Source organism: Anser anser, assembly GCF_964211835.1.
Source record: "Anser anser genome assembly, chromosome: 1".
Classification (NCBI taxonomy): Eukaryota; Metazoa; Chordata; class Aves; order Anseriformes; family Anatidae; genus Anser; species Anser anser.
In genome coordinates this window covers 114,692,401-114,717,607 of record NC_139720.1, presented here as the reverse complement: position 1 = coordinate 114,717,607, position 25,207 = coordinate 114,692,401, and the positions used below count along the sequence as shown (strand labels likewise).

At 35.5% G+C, this 25,207-nt stretch overlaps 1 protein-coding gene across 7 annotated transcripts in view; it reads right to left on the bottom strand.

Moving 5' to 3' along the window:
- Window positions 1-477: 477 nt before the first annotated feature.
- Window positions 478-25,207, bottom strand: part of TTC3 (tetratricopeptide repeat domain 3) — a 64,044-nt gene continuing 39,314 nt past the window's right edge. For 6 of the 7 annotated variants that reach the window (XM_083813979.1, XM_083813974.1, XM_083813976.1 and 3 more), the window contains 21 exons: window positions 24,149-24,285; window positions 22,550-22,873; window positions 21,464-21,727; window positions 20,984-21,030; window positions 19,494-19,550; window positions 18,085-18,161; window positions 17,188-17,340; window positions 15,493-16,393; window positions 13,483-13,548; window positions 12,773-12,922; window positions 11,313-11,452; window positions 9,848-9,916; window positions 9,050-9,146; window positions 8,047-8,147; window positions 7,026-7,119; window positions 6,277-6,375; window positions 3,361-3,782; window positions 2,786-2,906; window positions 2,406-2,639; window positions 2,112-2,201; window positions 478-1,801 (listed from right to left, as the gene is read on the bottom strand). In XM_083813979.1, coding sequence (XP_083670105.1) covers window positions 1,691-1,801; window positions 2,112-2,201; window positions 2,406-2,639; window positions 2,786-2,906; window positions 3,361-3,782; window positions 6,277-6,375; window positions 7,026-7,119; window positions 8,047-8,147; window positions 9,050-9,146; window positions 9,848-9,916; window positions 11,313-11,452; window positions 12,773-12,922; window positions 13,483-13,548; window positions 15,493-16,393; window positions 17,188-17,340; window positions 18,085-18,161; window positions 19,494-19,550; window positions 20,984-21,030; window positions 21,464-21,727; window positions 22,550-22,873; window positions 24,149-24,285 — 3,754 coding nt within the window. In that variant the 3' untranslated portion in view covers window positions 478-1,690. The remainder of the gene's footprint in view (window positions 1,802-2,111; window positions 2,202-2,405; window positions 2,640-2,785; window positions 2,907-3,360; window positions 3,783-6,276; window positions 6,376-7,025; window positions 7,120-8,046; window positions 8,148-9,049; window positions 9,147-9,847; window positions 9,917-11,312; window positions 11,453-12,772; window positions 12,923-13,482; window positions 13,549-15,492; window positions 16,394-17,187; window positions 17,341-18,084; window positions 18,162-19,493; window positions 19,551-20,983; window positions 21,031-21,463; window positions 21,728-22,549; window positions 22,874-24,148; window positions 24,286-25,207) is intronic. The other variant, XM_083813975.1, reaches the window with a different exon arrangement.

Below are 25,207 nucleotides of genomic sequence, written 5' to 3'. Positions count from 1 at the left end.
GGTGCTGTGAGTATAGGGAAAAAATAAGATTGGCTGGTAACAAGCATGAACATTCATAAATATCAGTTCATTAACTCTGCATTAACACTAAGTGTTGCCTTACCTGTTTTCACAGCCAACTTACCTGTGTTACCTCAAACCAAGTTATATTCTATTTGGAAAACACCAAATAGTTGACCGTGGCTTGTGGGACTGCTTTGCCACTGCCTAGCGGGTCAAGGATCCCTCTACCCTGGAAAGAGTGGCCTAAGTGGCGAGGACTTGGGCTGCTTCTGTGAACAGCTGATAAAGTCTAATTAATATATATATATATTTTCCCCACTGAGAAAATAATAGAAGCTGAAAAGGATGCAAGTGGTGTAGTGCTGAGCAGCACAGTACCTAATTCTTTGGCTATACAGTGCCTTAGCCCTCTAGCAAATAGTAGTTTACTCAACAGTAACTCATACTTAGCAAAAATATTAAAAGAACACCACATCAGCTGCAGTAGTAATTTTATTTTTGATCCAAGTTCCAATTAGTGTACTGACATATCTCAAGATAGTTTAAAACTTCATCTGTAGTATACATACTCCACTTGGGGAAACAAATGATCCATTAGACTTACCTTATCTCAAATAATCAGCTTAATACTGCTTGTACCCAAACAATCATACTCACTGTATTTTCAGTGTGTTTACATTATCTAGCGTACCAGTGTATGCTATCTAGCCCTGGTCTTCTGGCCATCTGAAACAATTTTTTACAATGAAAAGGGTACTCGTTCTGGCAAGTTCAGACTTTTGAAGCAGGAGGGTAGCAATTCTTTCAGCTGTTGTACTGCGTACCTCACATTGCTCATAAACCGGCATTCACGCACAGAATACAAATGCACTCTACTGCTTCATCAAAAATAAAAATCTTTTAATTCCGATTTAGACAAATCGGATCAACTATGAGGGATATTTAAGATATTTTCACATTAAAAAATTAAGTCATATTATTCCAAATCAATGATGTACAAACAGAAGGAATGACACGAATACTTAAAATTTCTTGCTTCAAACTATTGTTAGAAGTCATTATTTAAACAACTTGAATTATGAGTTGTAGATTTATGTGGGAAAAGGTGTTGAAATTGTATGAACCCTATTCAAAACGATCACAAAAATCCTGATTTGAATCCTGCAGTTAAGTTATAATTGTTTATACTATGAAAAGGTAGTGGATTGGTTGTTCCAAGTTCTAGTCTGTCATTCAGCTCACCTATTTGTTTGATATTAGAATTTATTTTCAGTGTAGTATCAGCTCTGAAGGACCCGACACGCACTTTTTACAGGAATTGTTCATAGGCATAACCATCCTTTGAGAAAAGTAGATACGGTAGTTTAAACCCCTTAGCCAAAAAACCTACCAGCTTTGTGTGATTCTGGCCTCTGAACTACATCAGCTGCACACATTTAGGCGGGAACCAGAAGTGCTGGATTTTGGAGTATACTAACTTGATACTGTAGGTGCCGTGGCAGTACCCGTGTCTCGTGGCTTACAGCCAAGTGTTAAAATACTGGACGAGAATGAGTTCTGCTGTCCTTTCCAGCAAAACCAGGGATCAGCCTCTTCCTAGGCATCGTGTTTCCATTCCTTGTCATGTCATGATGGTTATTTATCTGCAGCCACTTTACATCTTATTACATGTTAAATAAAACAAGATTTAGGCGTATTTTTTTCTTGCAGGAAGCTCAGGAAAGTCTTCAGGTAACAGAACATGATTGCGGCAGATAGGGCAGGTACTCGAATGTTCCTTTAGCCATTTTCTAATGCACTGCAAGAACAGGAAGATATTGTTAAGGAAACAGTCCAAGTCTGGTACAAAGAGTTCAGCTTAAAGAGCTTCAATTCATTCTGATGAATTATCACCTTAGTTGAGATCTAAAACTTGAAACTTTTCAACACGGTAAGATTGTATCTAGCAAGTCTTGGTGCACAAAGTATATAAAGGAAAACTATGTATTGTTGTTTTTAACTTCAGGTACTAGAGGACGAGGGGGAAAAACTTTCTAAAAGTAAACCAACTGTGTAACTGAACAAAGAGTAAACATTCTTATCACTTAGATGCAAATAAGAATCCTCACCTCTCTGTGAAAGTGATGCCCACATTCCAGTTCACATGAGTCTCTGCTTAGCTCATCATGACATATGGTGCAAGGATCATCACTGGAGGCCTATACAAAAAATGTTATTTGAAAGCTAGCAACAATTAATCATTGAATTCTAAAAATTTAATGATGTTACTAACTTTAACCAAGTATTTAAGGTTTTGTCCACAAAATGAACAAGTCCTTATTTTTTCCAGCAATACACCTAATTATTTCACATCTTATAAGAAGTACAGGGTAATAATTTGAAATTCATCATGGAGAACTTACTGTGGAGTCTATTTTTTTCCACTTAGATTTAGGCATTGCTCCAACGTTTCCCCATGGCTGGAGATTTGGCTGAGCTGGATATGTATTTTGACTCGAGGCATTTTTGTGCACAGGTCTTGCCTTGGGTGGGCTGGGTACATTTTCTTCTGCAGATACTTCCTGACTCCGAGTCCCAGTCTGTCCTGGTGAAGCAGAGGATACCGACTTCACAGGTCTCCCTGCTGAAGCTGATGCCTAGGCAGGTATTGGATAAGAATTTTGAGCAAGTTCACAGTTCAGAGCCTGACAGCAAAGAAAAACGTGCGGTCTCTTCTGGAATGTGCTGCGTTATTTCCACCGTCAGAGGCGCACAGCAGAAATGGCAGCAGCTACAACAGTACCTTATTTTGCTGGTCCAGAATGAGATCTGTCGCTCTTCTTAGAATTTCAGTGGAGCTCAAGCTTAACAATGTATTCCCATTTCTTCTCTGTACATCTTTTATGAACTTGGTAAAGGTTGAACTGAAATAAAAATGACATAATTAGCAATTAGTAATACTGTGGCTATTATAGGCATAATCACGGTATTAGAAAACACTATTTTCCACGTTTGATTCACAGCAGGAGAGCCTACTGCTCCATTAACTAAACTAACTAACTTCTCAGATGAACTACAGCAAGCACCTGCTTCCAACACCTCTCAATAACTAGGATCTAGCTACCTTAAATCATAAAAATAAAATACTACTAGTTCTATTTGCTGGTGCTTCTAAGTGAGAACCACATTGAGTCAACTCTGTAGGTCTGCTGCCTTAAGGAATGTCTCACTGAACAAGGGAAAGAAACTAATGCTTTAAGAAAAGTCGTCCTATGAAATAGGAGCCATCTACTAACAAATCAATTCTTTTTGTACTTTTATCATGGGACGATTAGAATTTTTATTGCCCACCACAACATTGTACACATTAAAAAATACCTGCTGTAGCCTGGAAATATAGTTTGTAGATGTGCAATAATATTTTCAAATGTTTCTGGAGGCAATGCGTTGTTTGGAATTCCAGGGGGCCTCGTATGTATAGCTGAATCATCGTGGTGGGATTGGTTTGGTTGGATATTCTGAGTATTACTTCCAGAAATCCTTGATGGACAAGTTAATGAAACTTTATCGGCATACGATCCTTCCAGAGGTTTGGAATGTTTTTTCACTGCTCCATCACTTGCAGAATGAGACTTTGAATTTGCGTGTGCTAGCTTCACACCAGCCTGTGTATTAAATGAAGCAGTTGTTGGACGTTGATCTTCAGAACTTGAAAATGCTGGAAGTAAGTTAGGTTGTGCAGATGCAGAGGAATACATGACAACAGCTGGATCACTGATAGCCAGTCTGCTTTGTTTTCTCTAGGAAATAAACAGATCCCACAAGAAAAATAGTAATTAAAATAAGTCGAGCAGAACTCTCGAGCATTTGCAGCATGAACTTTGCTACGTTTTGGCCATGAGAAGGAACTGAAAAGTCTTATCAATGTATCTTAACTTGTTATACCAAGGTAAAAATATCACACAAAGGTGATCTTTAATAAGTACTACATACAGACAACCTGTTTGCAACAGGATTAAATAGGGCGGTATACATGCGTTAATTACAGCTGTTACTTTTACTTATTCTGGGCTTTCTAAAGAATGAATGGCTGTTGGACAGCTTTAAGTTTTAAAGAAGTGTAGTTTGAAGTTGGTGGTAGAAGCTACTGCTTTAAAATAAGTGCCATCAATTTGAAAATGCAAAATTCGTTGCTTTTAACTGATGATATAATCTATATGTAATCCAGTGTAACATTTACTTATTTTAAAACCAAACACATCAGCTATAATCATCACCCTCAAGAACTTGGAGTTGACATAATCCAGGAAGATTTCTCTTTGAACTAACAACTCTCTTCCATAAATGGAAAGAACTCCTTGAAATAGGTTGTTTGGCCCCATCACTGCTGTTGTTTCAGAACTTGACGGCTCTAAGGCAGCTGGCTGCCTTCTAGCACACAGAACTAAAATTCTACATTTACACATAGTCAGATTAAACCTGCTGGTCCTTATTCAGAGTGTCCTTTAATTTAATACTTTAATCACTTTTTGAAGTGATACTTTATCCTCTCAATACAGGTGTATGCCCATAACCACCTTTAACAGAAAAGGATCATCTCCTTAGGAGAACGAGAAGAAATAACTGAAAGTAAATTTTGGCATAAGCTACTAGTCTACAAAAAGCCAGAGACCGAAAATTTGCTTGGGAACGTGATTTTTTAAAATCTGTATGTAACCAGCTTAGCTTTGCCAACAGAGATATGAAAAGTCAGCTTGACCTAAAACATTACATAGTAGAACAGTCTAATCTCAATTTTAGCCCATTTAGATTTTTACAAGTTTTCACATTGCTTAGGACAAAGCTTTAGGTTTATTTTTGTAGATCCTTACAGAGTTTTTAAGCTTTATCAAATGATGTTTTTGTATCACTTGATTCAAAATTTGTAAGAATTACAGAAAGAATTAAACAGCCAAGGAGAAAAATAGTTTTCATCAAGTCTTTTTCATTTGGATTCAGCATTTGCCTATGAAAGTCTTCATGAAGCTGAAAGAACTACAGATACCTTTTCTAATTAGTTACTCCTGCATTACTGCAGTAAAACCAGATACCAAATGAAGAACAAAAGGATCAAAAGTCACTCTGCTCCCCAACCTCTAAACTGACGGCAACCTAAGGATATAACTTAGGTAACTAAGAATATCTACAATATTCCTAAGAGTTCTGTGCCAATAAGGAGAAAAAAAATACCTGGAAATAATTGGGAAGAAATAGTATGCAGGAGAATGTAAAGGTAACCATTATTTGTACAAGTCCAGAAAAATTGTAGTAACAATCATAAATATACTACAGTATTAGAAGAGAGAATTAGATCCAAATTAAACCGAAAACAAAGGAAAGAAAAAAATACGACTTTCGGCAGAGAATATACTTTTTAGAGGAAGTTTCTTTTGTGGCATCCTTGATGCATTTAGGGATTTCATTTATAAATATACTATGAGCATTTTACTTAGCAGGTCATTTAACTCCCCTGTCCTGAAGGGTTCTTGACTGAACCCTTATTTCCTTACTCCAAACTGACCCAGGTATAGTGATTTTTGAATACTATTTGTCTTCATGGCTGGACATCAGCTCTGTGCCCTAATTTCAATTTTACTCTCAGTGAACAGCAACATCCAGGTTTTTGGCATCATCACTTCAGCTAGCTTGGCTCCAAGTATTTCAGCATGGCCACGTGTCCCCCCACCAGCATGGTGATGAATAGCTGAAGGAGTAGTGACTTACACTGACATTGTCCTTGTACCAGGAACAATCATGCATAGTTAGAAAGTAACTGACAAGGTTTGAGCAAAGCATTTGTGGAACTTCTAACCCATAAGAAAGTGTTGTTAATACTATTTGTCTGGGCCGTAGTTACTGCAGGTTAATTTCTATAAATGGCAGACACTGCATCTAGTTCCTAACAGATACAACTGGAAGTTAATTTTGGTATCCATCATCAATTGTATGTTGGTGTAATGGGTCTTTGTCCCTGTGGATTTTGGTGTAAAGTCATGACGTACAAGAAAATGGGAAGCATTTTAGCATCAATTTTAAATAGCTTAAGCCTCTAAAAAGGACTTTGGAATTTGTCACTGGATGTTATCCCGTTAATCTGCAGTCACCTTTTCCTGGGCATACGGAGAGGCGTAGATTAGTTTGTGTTCAAGGCTACGTATTCAAGTTCTTTATGTACACGTTCTGTAACAGACAGCCATGCTGGGTACAAACCTAAAGAATTTCTTAACACACCACTATCAAATGTAAGATACATACTAGGACACTGGGAGGAGATGACAGATCCACAGCTTCTATTTTGGTGAGGCAATTTCGTACACCGTTTTTCACCATCTGAATTTTTTCTTCATACCCAACCTGCAGAAGGAAAATAAATTCTCCAAATTAGCATTAGCTAAAGCTCTTTTGTTACTTAAAATAGCATTAACAACATTAATAATGGCATTAACACCTTTGCAAAACAACAAAGCTATCAGGTCTTTCACATGGAGACATAAGGCTACCATTTGGTGTAGTAACGTAACTCTCTATTGAAGGACTTGCATTAATGTTTGAAAGGGCTTGTGAAGCATTTTCTAGTTTTTAAACCTTAACATATGTTACATATTAAGTGTTATATGTTAACATTATTACATGTTAACTTATTAACAATGTATTCAGCTTCTCTTAGCAGACAGTTCTGCCTTGTTTTTAAAGAAGTTGCATGGACATTTAAAGTTCAAAAAATACAAAAGAACTGAGATTACAGACTCGTTATTCTGCAATCCAATCTTTAAGCAACATATGCAAAGGAAAGAATTTTGCCTTTATGAAACTGAAGATAGTCATTGTAACCTAACTATATTTAATAATCAGGCCTTATAACCGAAGCTTTCTTTCGTCATTAAAAAACTGCAGATGAGTATTTGGAGAAGACACTAGTGTTTTAAAAAAGGAATGCAATTTTATTTATTCTTTTTAATCTCCAGATTTCTTTTTATGTGTTGTTATGAGAAATTAAGACTTACCTCTACTTTTTCCATTTGTTTCTTTATATTTGAGATAAATATTTCCCAAGAATCGATCTGTGACTTCAACTCAGGAAGTGCTGAAGCCGAGCTGCTGAAATAATGAAGATTTTCAATTAAACTCCAGCATTCCCATTAGTTTGTCTATTATGGGGAAAAAAAAAAAAAGGCTGAGAGGCGACCTCATTGCTCTGCAAGTCCCTGAGGAGGAGAAGTGGAGAGTGAGGTGCTGACCTCTGCTCCCTGGTCACTGATGACAGGACACGTGGGAATGGCACAAAGCTGCTCCAGGGGAGGTTAAAGCTGGACATTAGGAAACATATCTTTACTGTGAGGGTAGTCAAACACTGGAACGCGCTTCCTAGAGGGGCAGTTGATGCCCCATGTCTGTCAGTGTTCAAGAGACATTTGGACAATGCCCTCAATAACACATTTTAACTTCGTAAGCCCTGAGGTGCTCAGACAGTTGGACTTGAGGATAGTTGTAGGTCCCCTCCAGCCGAAATATTCTATTCTATTCCATTATTTTTGCCTAAGACCAATGGTTTTAATACAACAGTTCCTTCCTGTATGGGCAACTTCTACCGGGAGAGGGAATATGGCATATATTTTTAAAGAAGTAACTCAAAAGGACTAAGTTAGTTCCTTGTAAGGAAGGCAACAATCTTGTCATATGCCAGTTTTGTTTCACCTCCTCTTTATTTACATTGCAGCCCCCTCCCTAGTGATACTGGGCAGGAGTAACTGGAATGTTCCCAGTATCCTAACCTTCCCAGGCTAAGAAAGAGTAAGACAAGAAGTTTGCTGCTGCTGCTTAAATATTTCACATGTTAATGACATAAGACTAAAAAAGAAAATCAACTTCAGAGAAGTTGCATTTAACTACTGCATACCTTTCAGGCAGCCATCACTTTGTGAGAAAAATTGACTTGTCTAGTTAACAGATCATGACTAACCATCTGCTAATTACTTTTGTTTAGCAACTAGTAGTACTGAAATTACTAGTGTAAACTCTCCATACCTGCTTAATGACTTCAGCATCTTGAGATTTCTGTCTGCATTGGCAGCTATGGCATTTAGCTTGTATACTTCAGTTTTTTTCCAGTTTTTGAGTACTGATATCTGTAACAAAATAATTGCTTAAAAAAGGATTGCAATAAAAGCACTGCTATAACACAAGGAATAAAGCCTAGAATCACCTTAAACAATAATTTGATGATACAGAGCACAACATACACTCACGCACTGCTCCTATGGTGAGGAATTTCAAGTAGAATTAAGGGCACTGGCAGGCGTTTAGGAGGATAACTAGGTTATATTCATTTCAGCTGACTGTAGAAAGCATCCATGTGTGTTCCCTTTGCACCTTATCAAAAAGGTGCATGCACATATTTTAAGGCAATAAGGCGCTCTTTTAAATACTGCATGGTTGAAGACCAACAGGAACAAACAGTCTAATCTTTTTCATAAAATCCCACTGCAGGTTAAGACAATTTTCAAGCCTTTCCTAAGAAAAAAGGATTGTTCATGATACTTAAAGCATTTCCAATATAAAACACTATTTTAGCAAAAATCTTGATCAGTAATCTCCATTTAGCAAAATACTGAAATTGCTCTCTAATTCTGCCCAAGAAAGAATTAGCTATACATTCATTAAGCATGACTTAATTTTGAACAGGAATCTGTATCTTCCTATGGTTAATTCCTACTAATGGAATTTATTCATAAAGCAGGTAAGAAACTGAATTACTTAGCTGAATTTTGTTTGGGGCTATAACAGATGCCCCATATTCTGTGCACTTTTAATACTGGTCAATAATAATCCACCGTGATGATTTGCTAAGTTTTCCTAGATAACATCCTGAACAGCAGTTGTCGATATTTCATCAACACTTTTAATATATTCTTATAAAAAGTCTTAGATGCTACTTTAAGGGAAAATGTTAGTTAAGACTTATCTTCCCCACCCATCAATGCAAATGATTCAGGCTGTAACAGAAGCGTTTTAGGGTTTTTGTTTGTACCTCTGCTTTAACAGCTCTTTTCATATGTTCCTGGTAGTCATCTTGACTCTTTTTTATAAGTTCTTCCAATTTTACCTTCTCATTAGCAAGTTTATTGCTGCAAAACAGAAAGAGGTTAAAGATTTGAGTAACATTTACAACAGTAGTACTTTCTAGAGGTTTTCTTCAGCTATTACTTGTCTTTTCCTCAGAACCATGTATCTTCATTTATGTTGTACAGCTTGTGCCTTTGGGCATAGTATCATGTTCTTGTAGCCATACTGCTGCCTCCATGGACATAACTTTGGGATTTCTTAACCAAATTTCACTGTGCAATGTAAAAAGTTTATTGGGGCTTAACTACTGCAGACATGCAAGTTTGACTGTTCAAAGCCTGTTCACATATATGAAGAACGTATTAATGAAACCTTGAATTCCATCTAAGCGCAAATGAACAACTTTTAGAAAGTGTTCAGATAACTTATGTACACTTAGAATTACAAGTATGTGAGGATCCAAAGCTGCATATGACAGTTTAGTATGTATGTAGAGCACCCAACTACTAATGTATCCTAAAATACCGTATCATATAATCAAGAGAAATATATGAGAGTATTTTGAAAAGCCAGCTTTGAATTATTCTAAATAATTAAAAGAAAGTAATATTTACTTATATTAAGTAAACTAACTGAAAATAAGAGATACAGGCTAAAGTGCTCATTTTTTCTAATTTTTCACCCAGAATGAAACATACAACTCCAATAATGACAAGTCAGTAGAAAAATACAAATATTGCTGAGAGTTTTACAAGAGTTTTACCTGGTCTCAAGACATGTATTGAAATATATGTTATACTGCTTCTCCTTCTCATCAATGGTCTTTGAATACCTAGAGTAATCAAATATTTATTAAGCTTATTCTGAAAAATGTTCACCAAACACATTACACGTTCCTCTATAATCACAGTGATAACTATGCAGTAGTGACAGTCTATACATTTTGTATGTTGTTTAATACTGTAAGTGCATTTAAATGTATTCTTAATTAAGCAGCAAATAATTAATATAAGTGCAAGCTGATAATTTTTCAAGAAAGATTTGGCTCGAACTATTCATACTAAAGATAAGAAAACAGCATTCAAGGACAGAAGCCTTCTTAAGTCTGAAAACTGACAGAGAACATTAAAAATATAGTAGGAATTGTCAAGTCTGATTAGAAAAATCATTACTATAAGTCAGTTTCATCAGTTTTCTGACAGCTATTTTAAAATGCTTACAATAACACAACAAAATACTAAAGCAGACATGCATATTCCAGCCTATTAGTGTGAAAAAGCTTCTAGCTAGTTATGCAGCCAATGATTAGACTACTTAAAGATTGATGAAGTTCTTAAAATGTTCTGGGAAAAGCTACTTACTGTACTGTGTCAGGTGACACTGGATTTATTTTTTCAGTGTGTCAGTGACGTAATTTCCTAGATGCTCTATGACTATAGTAGAAGGTTGACTGAAGCTGTTTCTTATTCCTTCATAGCCAGGAAAACTAATTGTCAGGGGAATACCTGGGATTGCTGCACACCAGGCCATGACGGGATATAACTGATCTAAGGTCCATGGGAAGCCCTGCAGACTTCTGTTTTAGGTTGGATAACGGGTTTAAAAAAAAACAAAAACAACACACGATACATGCAGCTATGTGGTTCTTGCAGATTTACTTTAATCTGACAAGTAGGGGACAAGACTAGAAAAGAAGGTAATGTGCATCCCTAGTTAACCTTCAGATATGCTCTGTGGCAGTACAGGTTAAAAGTGCGTAAGAAATAAAGATGCAGAGCAGAGTTCAGTTGGGTTGATTGTATGTGAGGAAGAGGAACAAAAAAATAAAACTTTAAGGCTCATCATACTGCTGTAGAGGAGCACACCGAGGAAAAAATGGTAAATCATGAAGTAGAAAAGTATGCAAGCAGTGCCAAACTAAAGGATTCTGGAACACTCAAAAATGTTGAACAGTGAAGAAGTAGTATTTACTAATTAGGTTAAATAACTACATGCAGGTCCTATTGATACCAGCTCTAACCAAGATCTGCATTTAACTCATTTTCTTGCCCTAATGATATTATCAGGGCAAGAAGTTTGAATTCTCATTTATAAAATCAGTAAATACTGAAACTTACCATAGACTGTCAGAAATAACTGTACTTACTGTTACTTTATAACAAACAAAAATCAAGCAAAGGGACAAAAATAGAGATCTACAGATGTAAATCTGTATTCAAAATTGGTACCTATCATTAGTATCCACATGCTTTTTGACGGTGTTCCTTACTGCTTTTAAGTTCTCTTGATTTTCTTTTTTCTCCTGTTGCCATTTTTTTACTTTTATTTCTAAATCTTGATTAAGCCACTCTAGTTCATTCTTTGATACCTAAAAGCAAAAAATAAGAAAACATCATTACTATAAAGAGTACTTTATTAAAATGCAAGTTAGAGCAACTTGCAGACACATGATCAAAACCTTAGCCAGCAACATTTACGACAACAGAATTTTATTTAGTGGTTAATGTACTTTTAGGCCGGGTGTTTAGAACAGGCAGCATACTCATTAATGCTTAACTCCACTCATCTGCAAATGCAACTTGATGGAGTGCACCCTCAGCAAGTTTGCTGAATACACCAAGCTGTGTGGTACGGTCGACACGCTGGAGGGAAAGGATGACATCAGGTTCAGCCTGGAGAAGAGAAGGCTCCGGGGAGACTTTACAGTGGCCTTCCAATACCTAAAGGGGGCCTGCAGGGAAGCTGGGGAGGGACTCTTTGTCAGGGGGTATAGTGATAGGACAAGGAGGAATGGTTTTAAACTAAAAGAGGGTAGATTTAGATCAGATATAAGGAAGAAATTCTTTACTACGAGGGTGGTGAGGCCCTAGAACTGCTTGCCCAGAGAAGTTGTGGATGTCCCATCCCTGGAAGTGTTCAAGGCCAGGCTGGATGGGGCTTTGGGCAGCCTGGACTGGTGGGAGGTGTCCCTGCCCACGGCAGGGGTTGGAACCCTTCCAACCGAAACCATTCTATGATTCTGTGAATGTTAAAGCTAGAATTCAGGACCTCCCAAGATGCAGTACAGGAATTTACTCCAATACACAAATGAAAGGAAGAAAAAAACGTTAGAGATTGAATGACAGGCCCCTTATTTAAAGATCTTACTAAAGAATAAAGTGAGGTGGTAGGGAGAATGGCTTTGGTCTCACCTGCTTTATTTATTTTTAATTGAAAAATTCCCTTTAAAATGCAGACAAATGAGTAGCCTGTAGCACATTTGGCTTTAACTGTAAAATCGAAGTGATAATAGGCTGATGGTGATGCCTGGAGACTACTCTTTCTCCCACACAATTTCAAGGAGAATGTCTGGAAAAGCCCGTTAGCCATCCCAGCAAATCAAAACACTGACCACTTGAACCCCCTCTCCTCAAGAAGAGGGAAAGAGTCAATAGCATCGTGCTTTTTTCTTTTTGGGTTGAATCAAAGCCAGTACCTATCCACTAGATGGAGACAACCAATAACCTATGTGTTCATTTAAATGTGTTCTGAGGAAGATGCCACACAGATTTTCAGATCTGTTAAGACTTCACAGCAATGAGGACTACCATTCCAGTTTCAGAAGAAGTGTTGACCTATCACAACCAATATTGTGAACCACTGCAGTTTGTCTTTCCTAACCCCGCTGCCGCATGGATAAAAATGTTACCTCTGTCTCTTCAACACTTTTTTTTATCAGCTCTTTTAAAACACTGATTTCTTCTGAGCTTCGGCTTTGTAACTGTTCATATTTTTCCTGTGCTTCTTTAAGTTGTTCTTTTAATACCTGATGCTCTTTTTCCATACGTAGAATATCTCCCTGAAAATAAGTTATAGAAAATAAATCAACAGCCATTATCCACAGGGCAGCAAACATTCAAAAGAGTCAGTCTGCTGTCAGTTGACGGTTTTTAGTGTGTTTTTGTTGTATTTTTTGTTGGGGGAGTTGTTTTCTGTATAACAGAAATGAACATTAATGTTTGACAAGAATGGAATATGAAGAGAAGGCCGTGTTTTCTCACTCATCTCCTGATACGGACATAGGACTGCCATTAACATCAGTCTGAGCTGCATGCATGCTCCAATGGAATATTTAAATCAAACCTCAAGGTTTTTGGGGAGGAAATACTCAATTTCCTCTAAAACATATTCCAACATATGAACAACTACAGCCTCCTTTTTGTGGGCCTACATGAGGTTTGGAAGAAGGACGTTACAGATTATGGTCCAACAGGAAGGGTGGGAAAAAAAAACTCAAAATCAGAAGTATCTGTTACAACATCTTATTTTAAGATAACCTTCATCTTCACACTCCTAAATGTTTGGGCACTCCTTTAAACTCCTTCATGAGAAATATGAACAAATATACAGGTAACTTACTTGTTGCATTTCAAATGGATGAAAAGGCAAGGTATTAGTTTCCCTATCAGCTACTTCATGATTCACCTAGAATATAAAGAATCATTAATTGATGAGAAAAATCTCCTGTTTACGTATTCAACTACTATGCCAGCTCTGTTTTTGGAGCCTTTGTACCTAACCTACAATTACGTGAATCCACCTACATCATGAAATAGGTCTATCTACAATGTAACAAGAAATTATGCAAATGTTCCCAAAATTGAATTCAAGCTATAATGAAAGCACTTTTTTCCTGATCTTTTCCTAGTTTAATTGACCGTGAAGCATTTATATTGGGGATAGTTCTTTCTGTTTTTAAACACAGCTGTGCTCTATACATCTGCAAACTTAAGACTGGCAAAACCAGTGTCTCATAACTCACAGAGCAGTTGTGTTTTGTGGCTTGTCCTAAACTCAAGATCTGTGACACAAGTGCCTCTACTTAAAAAGGACTACACTCAATGACCAGAATCCCTGCTTGTTTTCCTCCAATATCACATCAAGGACCTACTGAAAAAAATTAAGTTTAAAATCTAATCTTGCAACATACTGAAGATTCAGTTTATGTTACCACTCTAATACACTATTAAAAAACACAGTCAGATGTTAAATGCCTTGCTCTCCCACACTTTTGCCAACAGAAACACCTCTGTGCATTGTGACCTTTTGAACTCTGCTAACCAGAATTCCCTAAATTGAAAACCATTGCCTTTTCTATTAACAATTCATTACATGTGCTCAGGAACCAAACAGAAATCACTTTTTACGTCAGCCAAAAGGAAAACAGCTTACAGTAAACTGCTTGGGAAAGACTTAAAGCAAAGAAATGTACACATAACAAGCTTTGGGAAAAAAAAATGAAAAAACAAAAACAAAAAAACAAAGCAATGAAACACGTTAACATTTTCGTACTTTAGAAAGCAATAATAAAAAGATGATTATTTTATCTTACAGCTATAAACAGTTATTCCTCCCTTATGGAGAAAGGAAAGAAGATTAGGAACTTCTCTGCAGTAGTTCCTCGAGCATCTTGTATGATCTGTCACACAAACAAAATGTGAAACTGCCGTATCTCTAACTCCGAAAACCTAGCTTCTTAGCCTGAACTGTTGTCTGTAACTTTTGCATGCGATCACTGTCTCCCTCTGTTACTTTAAGTGCATTTTCATGAGTCGTCCATGCTGGTTAACCCTTGGGGTGCATTAATAAGTAAATGTTTTGGTCCCTCTTCTGGTCAGCTGCATGCTGTGCCCCTTTAAGGGTGTTCAGCAATGCTTCCTGTGCCTGTAGGAGAAACTTCTTGTTTTGTTGTTGTTTCCCTTCTTCAGGAGGAAAAAGTAACATGAAGGGAGTTTGCCCTTGAACTCACCCTACAGCTGGGCCATCCCTGTGAACCAAGAGGTAAGCATCAGCCAGCAATGGTTAGAATCTACAAACCATCTAAATCCTCAAATACTGTACAAGTTAAAACAAATCACTGAACAAAATGAAAAAAGATGACACAGAAGCACTTTCCCTAACCTCTAAAACAAAGTTTTCACTTGTGTGCACCAGTTCCCTCCCTTGACCCTGGGTCAAAAAAATCTCTCAAAACTTCAGGCAGAACAAAATTCAGAGACTGTCTCTAAAGAATTACAAATGAAAATCAAGAATAATTGAAAAAAAAAGCATCAGCAACTTAAAATGAAAATTCTAAGGAAGCTCCTAGTCTGATAAACACCTCAGTATTTTCCAACTTGTGGCCTTTTCTGAGAGATAAATAGTAAACAATTAACTATTGTTAATACCCCTTACATTTGGGTAGCATGAAGTACTACTTGCATGTTTCCTCTTGAAACTCTACACAACATTTGACTCTGGGAATACATAAAGAAATCATCCCAAAAGGTGTTGCACTTTGCACAGCAGAAGAAACCTAACACAAGGTGCTCAACACTATCTTTTGTCACTTAAAAGCTCTCAAATAATGGTTCCATTTTAATCTCTTACCTGAACAGCTATCATCCTTGTATGAGGATTGTTTTTCATTAGAGGTATACTTCTGCTTGCTTTTTCCTTCTTAGTCACCTGTATACAACATTCAGCTTCATTTGTGCTATTTGCAACAGCAAAACTGTCCTCATAAAATGAGTTATCCGAGTTCACCAACAGGCACTGAGGGTCTTTGTATGGTTGTGTTTCAGTTGCTGTTAAACTGCTGCAGACACATTTTCTGTCTGAAATAGCTGATTCATCATTATCCCAATGAGCTACATGGTCAGCATAAATATAACTAGGTTGCTCGGCAACATTTGAAATGAGAGGCATTTGAGAAGTCATTGGTGATATTCTTTCACATCGATAACCCCAGGAAGGCTGAGGCAAGAACATATCGAGATTTTCAGAATCAAAGCATTCTAGTAAAACTTCAGAAAAAGACGACCTATTTTCTACGGTAGCAATATTCTGACTAAGTACTGATTGATATGAAGTCGGTAAAGAACAGGGCAAATACTGTGGAGTGTCATAGCTTGCTACTGTTATGTCAGGAGATGTTGATATATGAGGTTGCTCAGGATAAGACAGGGGTTTGAATTCCTTAGCAGCTGGATTTAGCTGTAGCTTGTTCTGGAAAGGATTTTCTTGCACGTCACAGACAATATAATTTTCTTCTTCATTATCTTCAGTCTCATTTCTGTTTATATTTTCTTTTATAAGAACTTCATGCTTTATTAAGCTAATCACATTATCCACCATAACGAAACGACGGGATTTCAGAAGAAAAGATTTCAGACCACCTTCATCTTCTACAATCTTTCGAGCTTCTTCAGGGAAATGTTCATACTCCCCAGTTAGCAATTTATTATTAATTTCCATAGGACCATGTTCTTCCAGTATTTGAGAGAAATAGCTTAAAAAAAAGTTGTAATTGTTAATCAAAGTTTTCTCATACAAAATTTTCTGTAATTCTTTTACTTGTCCACATCTTACTCAGAAACCTGCAACTAACTGAAAACACACTTTTATGTACATACCTGCAACAGACCATAAGAACTCAAATTCTGGCCTTAATACAGTATGTTTTTAAGTAGGATGTTGCACGTAACATTTTTGTCTCCAAAAAGCAAATGCTATTTATGTGAGGCATTATTGCAGAAAATGTACACACCACAGTTAACTGAGAATTGAAAGGATCAAAATAAGAAATAGACTGTATAGGCAAAATCTGTTAGTTGCCATTAGATAACAGATACATAAAATATGCTGTCAATAAACTGCATTGAGACATCATCTCTGTGCTGTTACATGCCTTTATTTTGACATTTCGGAATGACTACTGTGAGTACCAATGACATGAACAGATAAATTACATCTTCAGATGTCAGAAATGCCATCCTGCTCACTGTTTCAAAGCAAAACTACAGTGTGCCATTTGACAGTTTTCCTTTATTACTTGCAAGCACATTCTTAAGTGCAAGGCCTCAGTTTTCCTGCAGTGGTCCAAAATTAGAGCTTTCCTACTGTTCGTAATTGTCAATTACTTCTATACTGGGAATCAAAGATACTTTATTCCCAACTACTTCTGTCATTTCTGTCTGGAAATAGTATAATTTTAATTTTCTAACACAATGATACAGAATTTATATGCATTTCAGCTAAAACAGTAAGACTTTTAAACTGCTAAGCACAGAAATGTATACATACTCATATAAACTTTCACACGTTTGATCTGGATTATCATCCAAAAGTCTTCGATAGCTGTTACTATTTGAAATGTCATATACAGCTTCAAATTCCTCTCGTTGTCCCCGAAGATATTCTGGGATTATACATGGTTCATAAAAATATGCAAAATCTCTAAAGAATTGAAAAAAGAATAGGAACAATAATTCTTGTCTCTGAAAATAACTTCATTTTTCACATATACTGAGAGCACTGTTACCATACAGTAGCTACATAGGTGCTAAGAAATACCCCAAACAGCAAACTCTTTTTCCTACCAACAGGATAAACGCTATCCCCCAAATACTTAACTGCTGAACTTCTTAAATTGAGAATAACTGACCTGCTAACTAGTAACTACTAGTAATAGGTCATAGCTCTTTCCTAGCAGCTTTCACTTCTATAAGAAAGACCAAAACCAGTCTCAGTACGCAGGAGTTTGACTCCTGATTACCACAAAAATTCTGAGCCATGTCCTACACCACAACCTGCTTGATACAGCATAGAAGGCAAAGTTCTTTTGTGACTGATGGTATGTATATGGACTTATCAACCAATTTCTTCCTACAGTAAAATGGAAGAGGAAGATAAGATGTTACTTGAAAGAATCTCTTTTGGCCTAGAAGACTTATTGGGCTGCAGCCTGCTAATCATTTGGTTCTCATATCACTAAGATCTTTAGAATTCTAATACCCGTTACACCTGTCCTGGAAGCAGAGAAGTAACATCTCTATGGAAGCTCATATTAAGGTCATCTCAAAAAACATTGAGATATGAACCCAGACTTTCTAAGGCATTTCAAAGCCTGTCTTCTCTGGTACCTGGCAAAGTACTTTGAAATTTTGGGCAATAAAAGCAAAGGTGCATGATGATACTTACAATGTATTTTCTTCTATAAATATCTTTTCTTCCTCTATTGGTGCTGTACTAACTCCACTGGATAATACTAAAATAGACTAATTAAAAACAGATTATTATTATTTTTTAATTGGAAAATGATCCGATGTAAATAGTATGAGTAACTTATTTACACTGAACCTTGCTCTGTAACTTTACTGTGGTCAGATGCCAGACTATGGAACCGTGAAACTCCTAAGTACAATTATCAGTATTAAGCCATAATGACAAGCTTCTTAACTTTAAATTATTAATTTCTTCTTCAGAACTTATTTTGGAACAAGAAATTGGGACATTCTAACAGCCAAAACAGTCTTTTTTTTCCTCTAGATGTGCCTGATTTTTCACTGAGTTCAGATAAAAAAACACAGCTTTTTTGTTAAGACTTTTGTCTAAACTCATTCCATTGCACTGCATATCAACTGAATTTCTAGGAATCTCTTCCATTATATTTGAGAGCCTTCAAACTTTAATAATTTTACTACAAGCAAGTCTGAGTGATCCCTAGTTCCACAGTTTTAGTATTATATCTCCTATTCTTATGTTCACCTATTACATGCTTTAGTTATCTTCTATTTTTTTATGATCTATTAACTTAAGAAATACACAGACCTGTATAAGTGAGTCCAAGTTAGAAAAAAAAAAAAGAAAATTCTGGCTGATGAAAATAGCTCTAATCTTCATTTTACTCAAACTTCACGATAAAAAAATATAAAAGTTTGGGGGCATGGATGAAAACAAGATGATTGCATGTGAGACAATCAATATAAAAAATCAGTTTCAGCTACAATATTATTTCTAGCAAAATCTATAAAACACTGAACAAATATTTTTTCTGAGCATTAAATGAAACACTTGCATCTTCGGTAACTGATATACCCATAAAAATCATCAGAAAAGACAGTTAAAAACAAAATTTCAGATTTATTTCATGAGGTATAAGGACATGTTCTTCATCCTCAAATGGACTGCTAAATAGCCTTTTGCCAAATTTGCAATTTATCAATGCAAAACTAAATGGACATGACATATTAATTATATAGTGCAGTCTATGGATTGTATTCACAGATGTTTTTTACTTTTACATATAGGAATTTAAGATCAAAGTATGAGGACAGTGGATAGACTGAGGTTACTAGTACACAATCAGTACCAAAGTTATTCATAAATCTATTTTTCAGGTCTAGAAACTCATTTTATATTGACAAAATCATACTGTAACAAAACTAGGAAAACTGTGTTAATTGAGTCTACACAGCTTACTACTTCTTCAGGAAAAAACATTTCACGGAATAACCTCCATAAGATATTCAGGAAAACAGACGCTATACCTCTGACCTCCAGCAACTCTAAAAAGACTATTTATAGCAAGCAGCTAAAAAGTTACTGACCTTTGAGTCTCTAGAGTTCTTCTTTCTGTTTTTGTTTTTAACTTTGATATTGTTAGTCTGAAAGAGAAAAAGAATCACTTTTTTATTAGAATAAAATTATGATGCATTTCCAATACCAGTATATGAATTCAAAACTATAAAAATTCTTATTCTGGTTTGAACAGAACAAGAAGCAAACAAAACCGTCAAAAGTTTGGGTCACTTCAACTTTCTATTAGATAAGCAATGATGGAAGAACTAAAATGCATCTTCATTTTTAAATGGCACTTGATTATATATTAACAAAATTCTACTAACAGTAATTTAATAACAGTACCAGAAAACATCAACTTGTTTTACGATACAAGTAACACTGAAATAGAAATAGTATTATTGTATTTGCTTTTATTTAATTCTTGTATTTCTAATTAATCAAAGAAAAGAGCAAGGGATTTTACATATTATTAAGATTTATATTAGTAACTAAACATTTTCTCTGTATCAAAAATAAATCCTGGGTTTGTACAGATAAATTTATCTTCAGGCTAGAATGGTTTTTAATGAGAGTGCTTCAAATACATAATTAACTGAAATCACATACATTTCTGCCAACTAAAATTAACTGTAATAAAAATACTAACCAAAAAGTGATTCAGAATGATGTACAGTTTAAAAGTTACAGATTTAGACTGCAAAGTATCAGTAAAAGTTGTAGTGAATGAGTGCTAAGTACACCTCACTTCAAATTTACTACACTTATTAGTGAAATAAACTTCTAATTCTAGCCTTATAATTTAATGACATCTGAAAATAAAGCTGGGTTACACCACCTTCTCATTTGTTGCTTTGGACTGCAAAACATACAGTAAAATTACCATCCAAAATTCTTCAGATTTTTATTAAGCACTCTCAAGGAATATTCATGCTTCAATGTCAATTCATATAGTAAATATGCAGATATGCAAGTTAATACGAGTCTCTAAACTGTGCACACTTAATTTTCTCCCCCTCTTTCCGTCCCTCTCTCCTCTCCCCATTCCCCAATGATACTTTTAGAGAAACCTTTTTAAAGTTAACACCAAATTGCTGTTATCAAGCAAACAACTCTCCCATACACCTTTATTTGCCCGATCCAAAAGGGACAATACAGCACATTACTGTATTCACATCCACTTTTACCGCATCTCTCTCATCTTCATCCTTGAAGGATCATAATCTAAAAGGTGTGTTATTGGTTTAACTAAAAAGAAGACCCTAAACAAAGTAATTTACTGACAGAAACACAGGAAAAATAGCATGCAATCTTCAAATGCATTAATCAAGGCAGTGGTGGGGGGACAGGGTGGGATGATTAAAAAAGCCCAAAAGGATGATTATTAAAAAAAAAAGAAAAAGAAAAAAAATAAGTCAAGAAATGCATGCGCCTCATTCACTTTTGCACATTTTTCTAAAACACCCAATACATACTTGTTTCTGAGCTTATATTAAAACAGATATCTATGTTAACTTACCAATATATCTTCATTTCCCTGCTTCTTTAATATGATGGTAGGGTCATCTATGAAAACGATAACAAAGTCATATTCATAAACTAAAATATTACTATTTCATGTAATTTATAACTGAACTACAAAATCATAGTAATAATTATTATACTCCATCAAATACCATTGAGGCATCTTGAAGACTGTTGTTGCAGAATCATTATGCTTAAAATTAAAGAAAAATACCTATTTTGTTTGGACTGCATATATGCATAAAGGTAAACTTATGTGCTAGTTGTGGCACTTGAAACAAAGAGCAGACTGTACCCTTTAAAAGGGTGATTTGCCTTTTAGACTATATTGCATTTTATGCACCGAACACATACGATCTCATATAATGAGGTTAGTAATTTACTGAGGTTTCAGCCTTTTGCAGAGTACACCAGATGAGGTGTAAAAACAGAAGAAATACAATGCTTATGAGAATGGAGACCTTAGCATATTTACCCATTTTATCAAAGAATTCATCTAAAGCTTGATGAAGAGTTGGAAAATTTTCTCTATTGAGTTCTAACAGCCATATAAAACAACGAGCTTTTTCTAGAGGCGGTTTTGAGAAATAGTCAAGAACTTCTTTGTCTTCAGAACTCGTTGACACGTAATCAAATTTACTACCATACTTCTCATTCCAGAGCGTTGTTAAAATAGAAAGATCAAGTTCTTTTAAAAATTTTCCATATTGAAGGAAAAAGTTCTCTGTAGCTGTCAACCCTAAAAGAGTAGAAAAAAGGTATCATTTCATTCAGGCCTCAGAGCTTATTTTGTTTTTGTTTTCCAAGTGTGATATTCCTCTTAAAAGAGGAACAGTTTGCTCCAGAAATTAAACATACAGTAGATGAAAGAGACTGTGCACATTTTTTTTTTATCTTGAAAATGCAAGCTAAAATGAGAAATGAATTCTATATGAATTTTACTCTAAGTCAACAGCCAGTACAATAAATCTACACAAATTCTTTCAAGGACATGGATACAACACAGAATAAAGAACCCCAAGTTCTTGGCACCTTATGTTCATTTTGTCTGCAAAAAGCGACTTGCATCTTCATCCAATTACAAATTCAATAGGAAACTACACAGCAAGGCAACACTAGCAAAGAGAACCAAGTTAAACTACTTCCAAGTGATACAATACATGACAAAAAGAAGTTACAATGATCTTACCATATCTTTCCAGAAACAAACCATTTAGACAAATATTCTCATTTTAGTCTGTTCTGGAATTTAAAAGCATAAGAAATTGTGTAGTTCTCTTTTTCCTACATGGGCAAAGCCCTGCCTACATTAAAATGCTTTACTTTTTCAGAAAAATTTGTCTCTGCAGAGAAGAGAGAGGTGGTTGCTGTGTTACTGATGGTCACATCTTCTCTAGAAATCCTGCTAAGGATCAAGTAAATGAAGAAGAAGAAAGTTTTACTTCATCACCCATTAACGTTAACAAAGCAAGACTGTAAAATATGGAGGTTATCTTCATCTGCAGACTGAATAATTATGACCAGGTAAGGTCTTCTGCTATTACATAAACATATAGCCTACCCAAGTTGTTAAGGTGTTTCATCCACTTCTGTAACTTGGGATCCACTTCTTCCAGCTCACTCAATACATGGATAAAACCCCTTGTTTTCACTCTGCTTTTTTCCTGAATTAAATAACTGATGAGCTGCTCCATCACTGCATGTGACATGCTGCTAGTTTTGCAATATGATGTGTAATCCTCCTCATTGATTACAGACCAGGAAAGCAATTCCTTTAACAGTCTGGAAGCATCGCGAACAGCAGTTTTTATTTGCTCAGCATTTTGAATGATACGCTGCAGGACTCTATCACCAGTATATAAGCCTTGATCATAACCTGCATAACCTAAAGTGGGATTAAAAAAAAAAAAACAAAAAAAACGAATAATAAGATTTCATGTTTATTTGCCACAATTAAAAGCATCAACTCTAAGGCACAGAGACTTTGTATTAAGTGGTGTTTTCTTTCTACTGGATTTTTTTTTAATATTAGCTTTTTCACAATACTTAGAATTACAAAGTAAATATTTTTATATAATGTATATATTTCTTTATATATAAACTTGCTTTACCTTCATAAATTTGACAATACATGGCTTTAAATCTGGTTTACACAACAAAGTAATCCTTAGCATCTCAACTAGATTTTGGAAATGTTTTTTTTTTACCTGCCAATAAGAGCAGCTTGAAGCAATTGCCTGTACAAATTTATTTTTATCTGTGCAGGCTCCACGCCAGCCCTGATGCAGAGAGAGAACTTCTCCAAGCATCAGCTCCCAGAGCAAAAGCACATTTCTGAACATCCAAGTGTACACCTAGTAGCAAAGACTGCTCAGACACGAACCAAGGAATCAAGACTGAAGTTCTTCAAAAGGAACTTAAATCACCATACAGTACAAACTTCCAGTTATTTAGAAATTAAAACCAAAACTGAAAAAAAAGCAATATTTAGCATAAATTTAAGTTCCTGTAGTAAGATTATGCAAGTCTTCAGGGTTGGGGAGGGTATGTCCAAAATTAGTAGTCTTCTGTCATTTGATTTCATAGAATCATAGAATATCCCAAGTTGGAAGGGACCCATAAGGATCATCAAGTCCAACTCCTGGCACCGCACAGGTCTGCCCAAAAGTTTAGACCATGTGACTAAGTGCGCAGTCCAATCTCTTCTTAAATTCAGACAAGCTTGGTGCAGTGACTACTTCCCTGGGGAGCCTGTTCCAGTGTGCAACCACCCTCTCGGTGAAGAACCTCTTCCTGAATGTCCAGCCTAAACTTCCCCTGCCTCAGCTTAACACCGTTCCCACGGGTCCTGTCACTGGTGATAACGGAGAATAGGTCACCTGCCTCTCCACTCCCTCTCGCGAGGAAGTTGTAAACTGCGATGAGGTCTCCCCTCAGCCTCCTCTTCTCCAGGCTGAACAGGCCCAGTGACCTCAGCCGCTCCTCATATGTCTTACCCTCTAGTCCCTTCACCATCTTTGTCGCCCTCCTCTGGACACTCTCCAATAGTCTAATGTCTTTTTTGTACTGTGGTGCCCAGAACTGCACACAGTAGGACATCCTGAATGCTAACTATGGTATCTCATATTGTTTTAGAACAATAATCCATAATTCCACATACCACTGTGATCACGGTATTGAGATGGTTCATTTTCCATCTGGTTTTCTTCTATTTTCTGTTTAGCAGCATTCAGTGCATCTTTCCGTGCACATTTTCTTCGTATTTTTTTTTCTTGTTTAATTTTTAGCTTCCTAAAACTGATAAAAACAATTAAACAGTGAATCTAATATTAAGATAAATGTGCCTAACTACTTTGTCAAATTAACTTGTTTTCCATGTCTTACAATAGCTATACACTTCAATTCCACTGTAAAATATTATTTTGAAGAGTACAGATATAATAAAGCATTTTTTTTTAATTTAAAACTCATTAAGAAACCACAAAATTTCATTAAAGTCTCATAAAAGTAAGTATGTAATGGTAGGAATATCCTCAAGATTCCTGAAATTATTTTTACTCTGAATTTTACTTTTAATGTCTGAATTAGGATTAAGTACCTGCAATACTGTCTTTTTTTTTCCTTTCTCAATTTATAACACATTTTGCACCAAATAATAACATATGACTTTTATTAACTTATTTTATTCCAAGAAGATACTCTAAATTAATTTTTGTCTCATTATTTATAATTTTGCTCGAGCAAAAGTTATAGTATAGTTATAGTATAGTTATAGTATAGTTATAGTATAGTTATAGTATAGTTATAGTATAGTTATAGTATAGTTATAGTATAGTTATAGTATAGTTATAGTATAGTTATAGTATAGTTATAGTATAGTTATAGTATAGTTATAGTATAGTTATAGTATAGTTATAGTATAGTTATAGTATAGTTATAGTATAGTTATAGTATAGTTATAGTATAGTTATAGTATAGTTATAGTATAGTTATAGTATAGTTATAGTATAGTTATAGTATAGTTATAGTATAGTTATAGTATAGTTATAGTATAGTTATAGTATAGTTATAGTATAGTTATAGTATAGTTATAGTATAGTTATAGTATAGTTATAGTATAGTTATAGTAAACTGAATCGAGTTAAGCTCAATTCAGTTATGTCAAAGGTTTCGGTACTAACTTACTGAAACAGCATTACTATATGCAGTTTTTATTTAC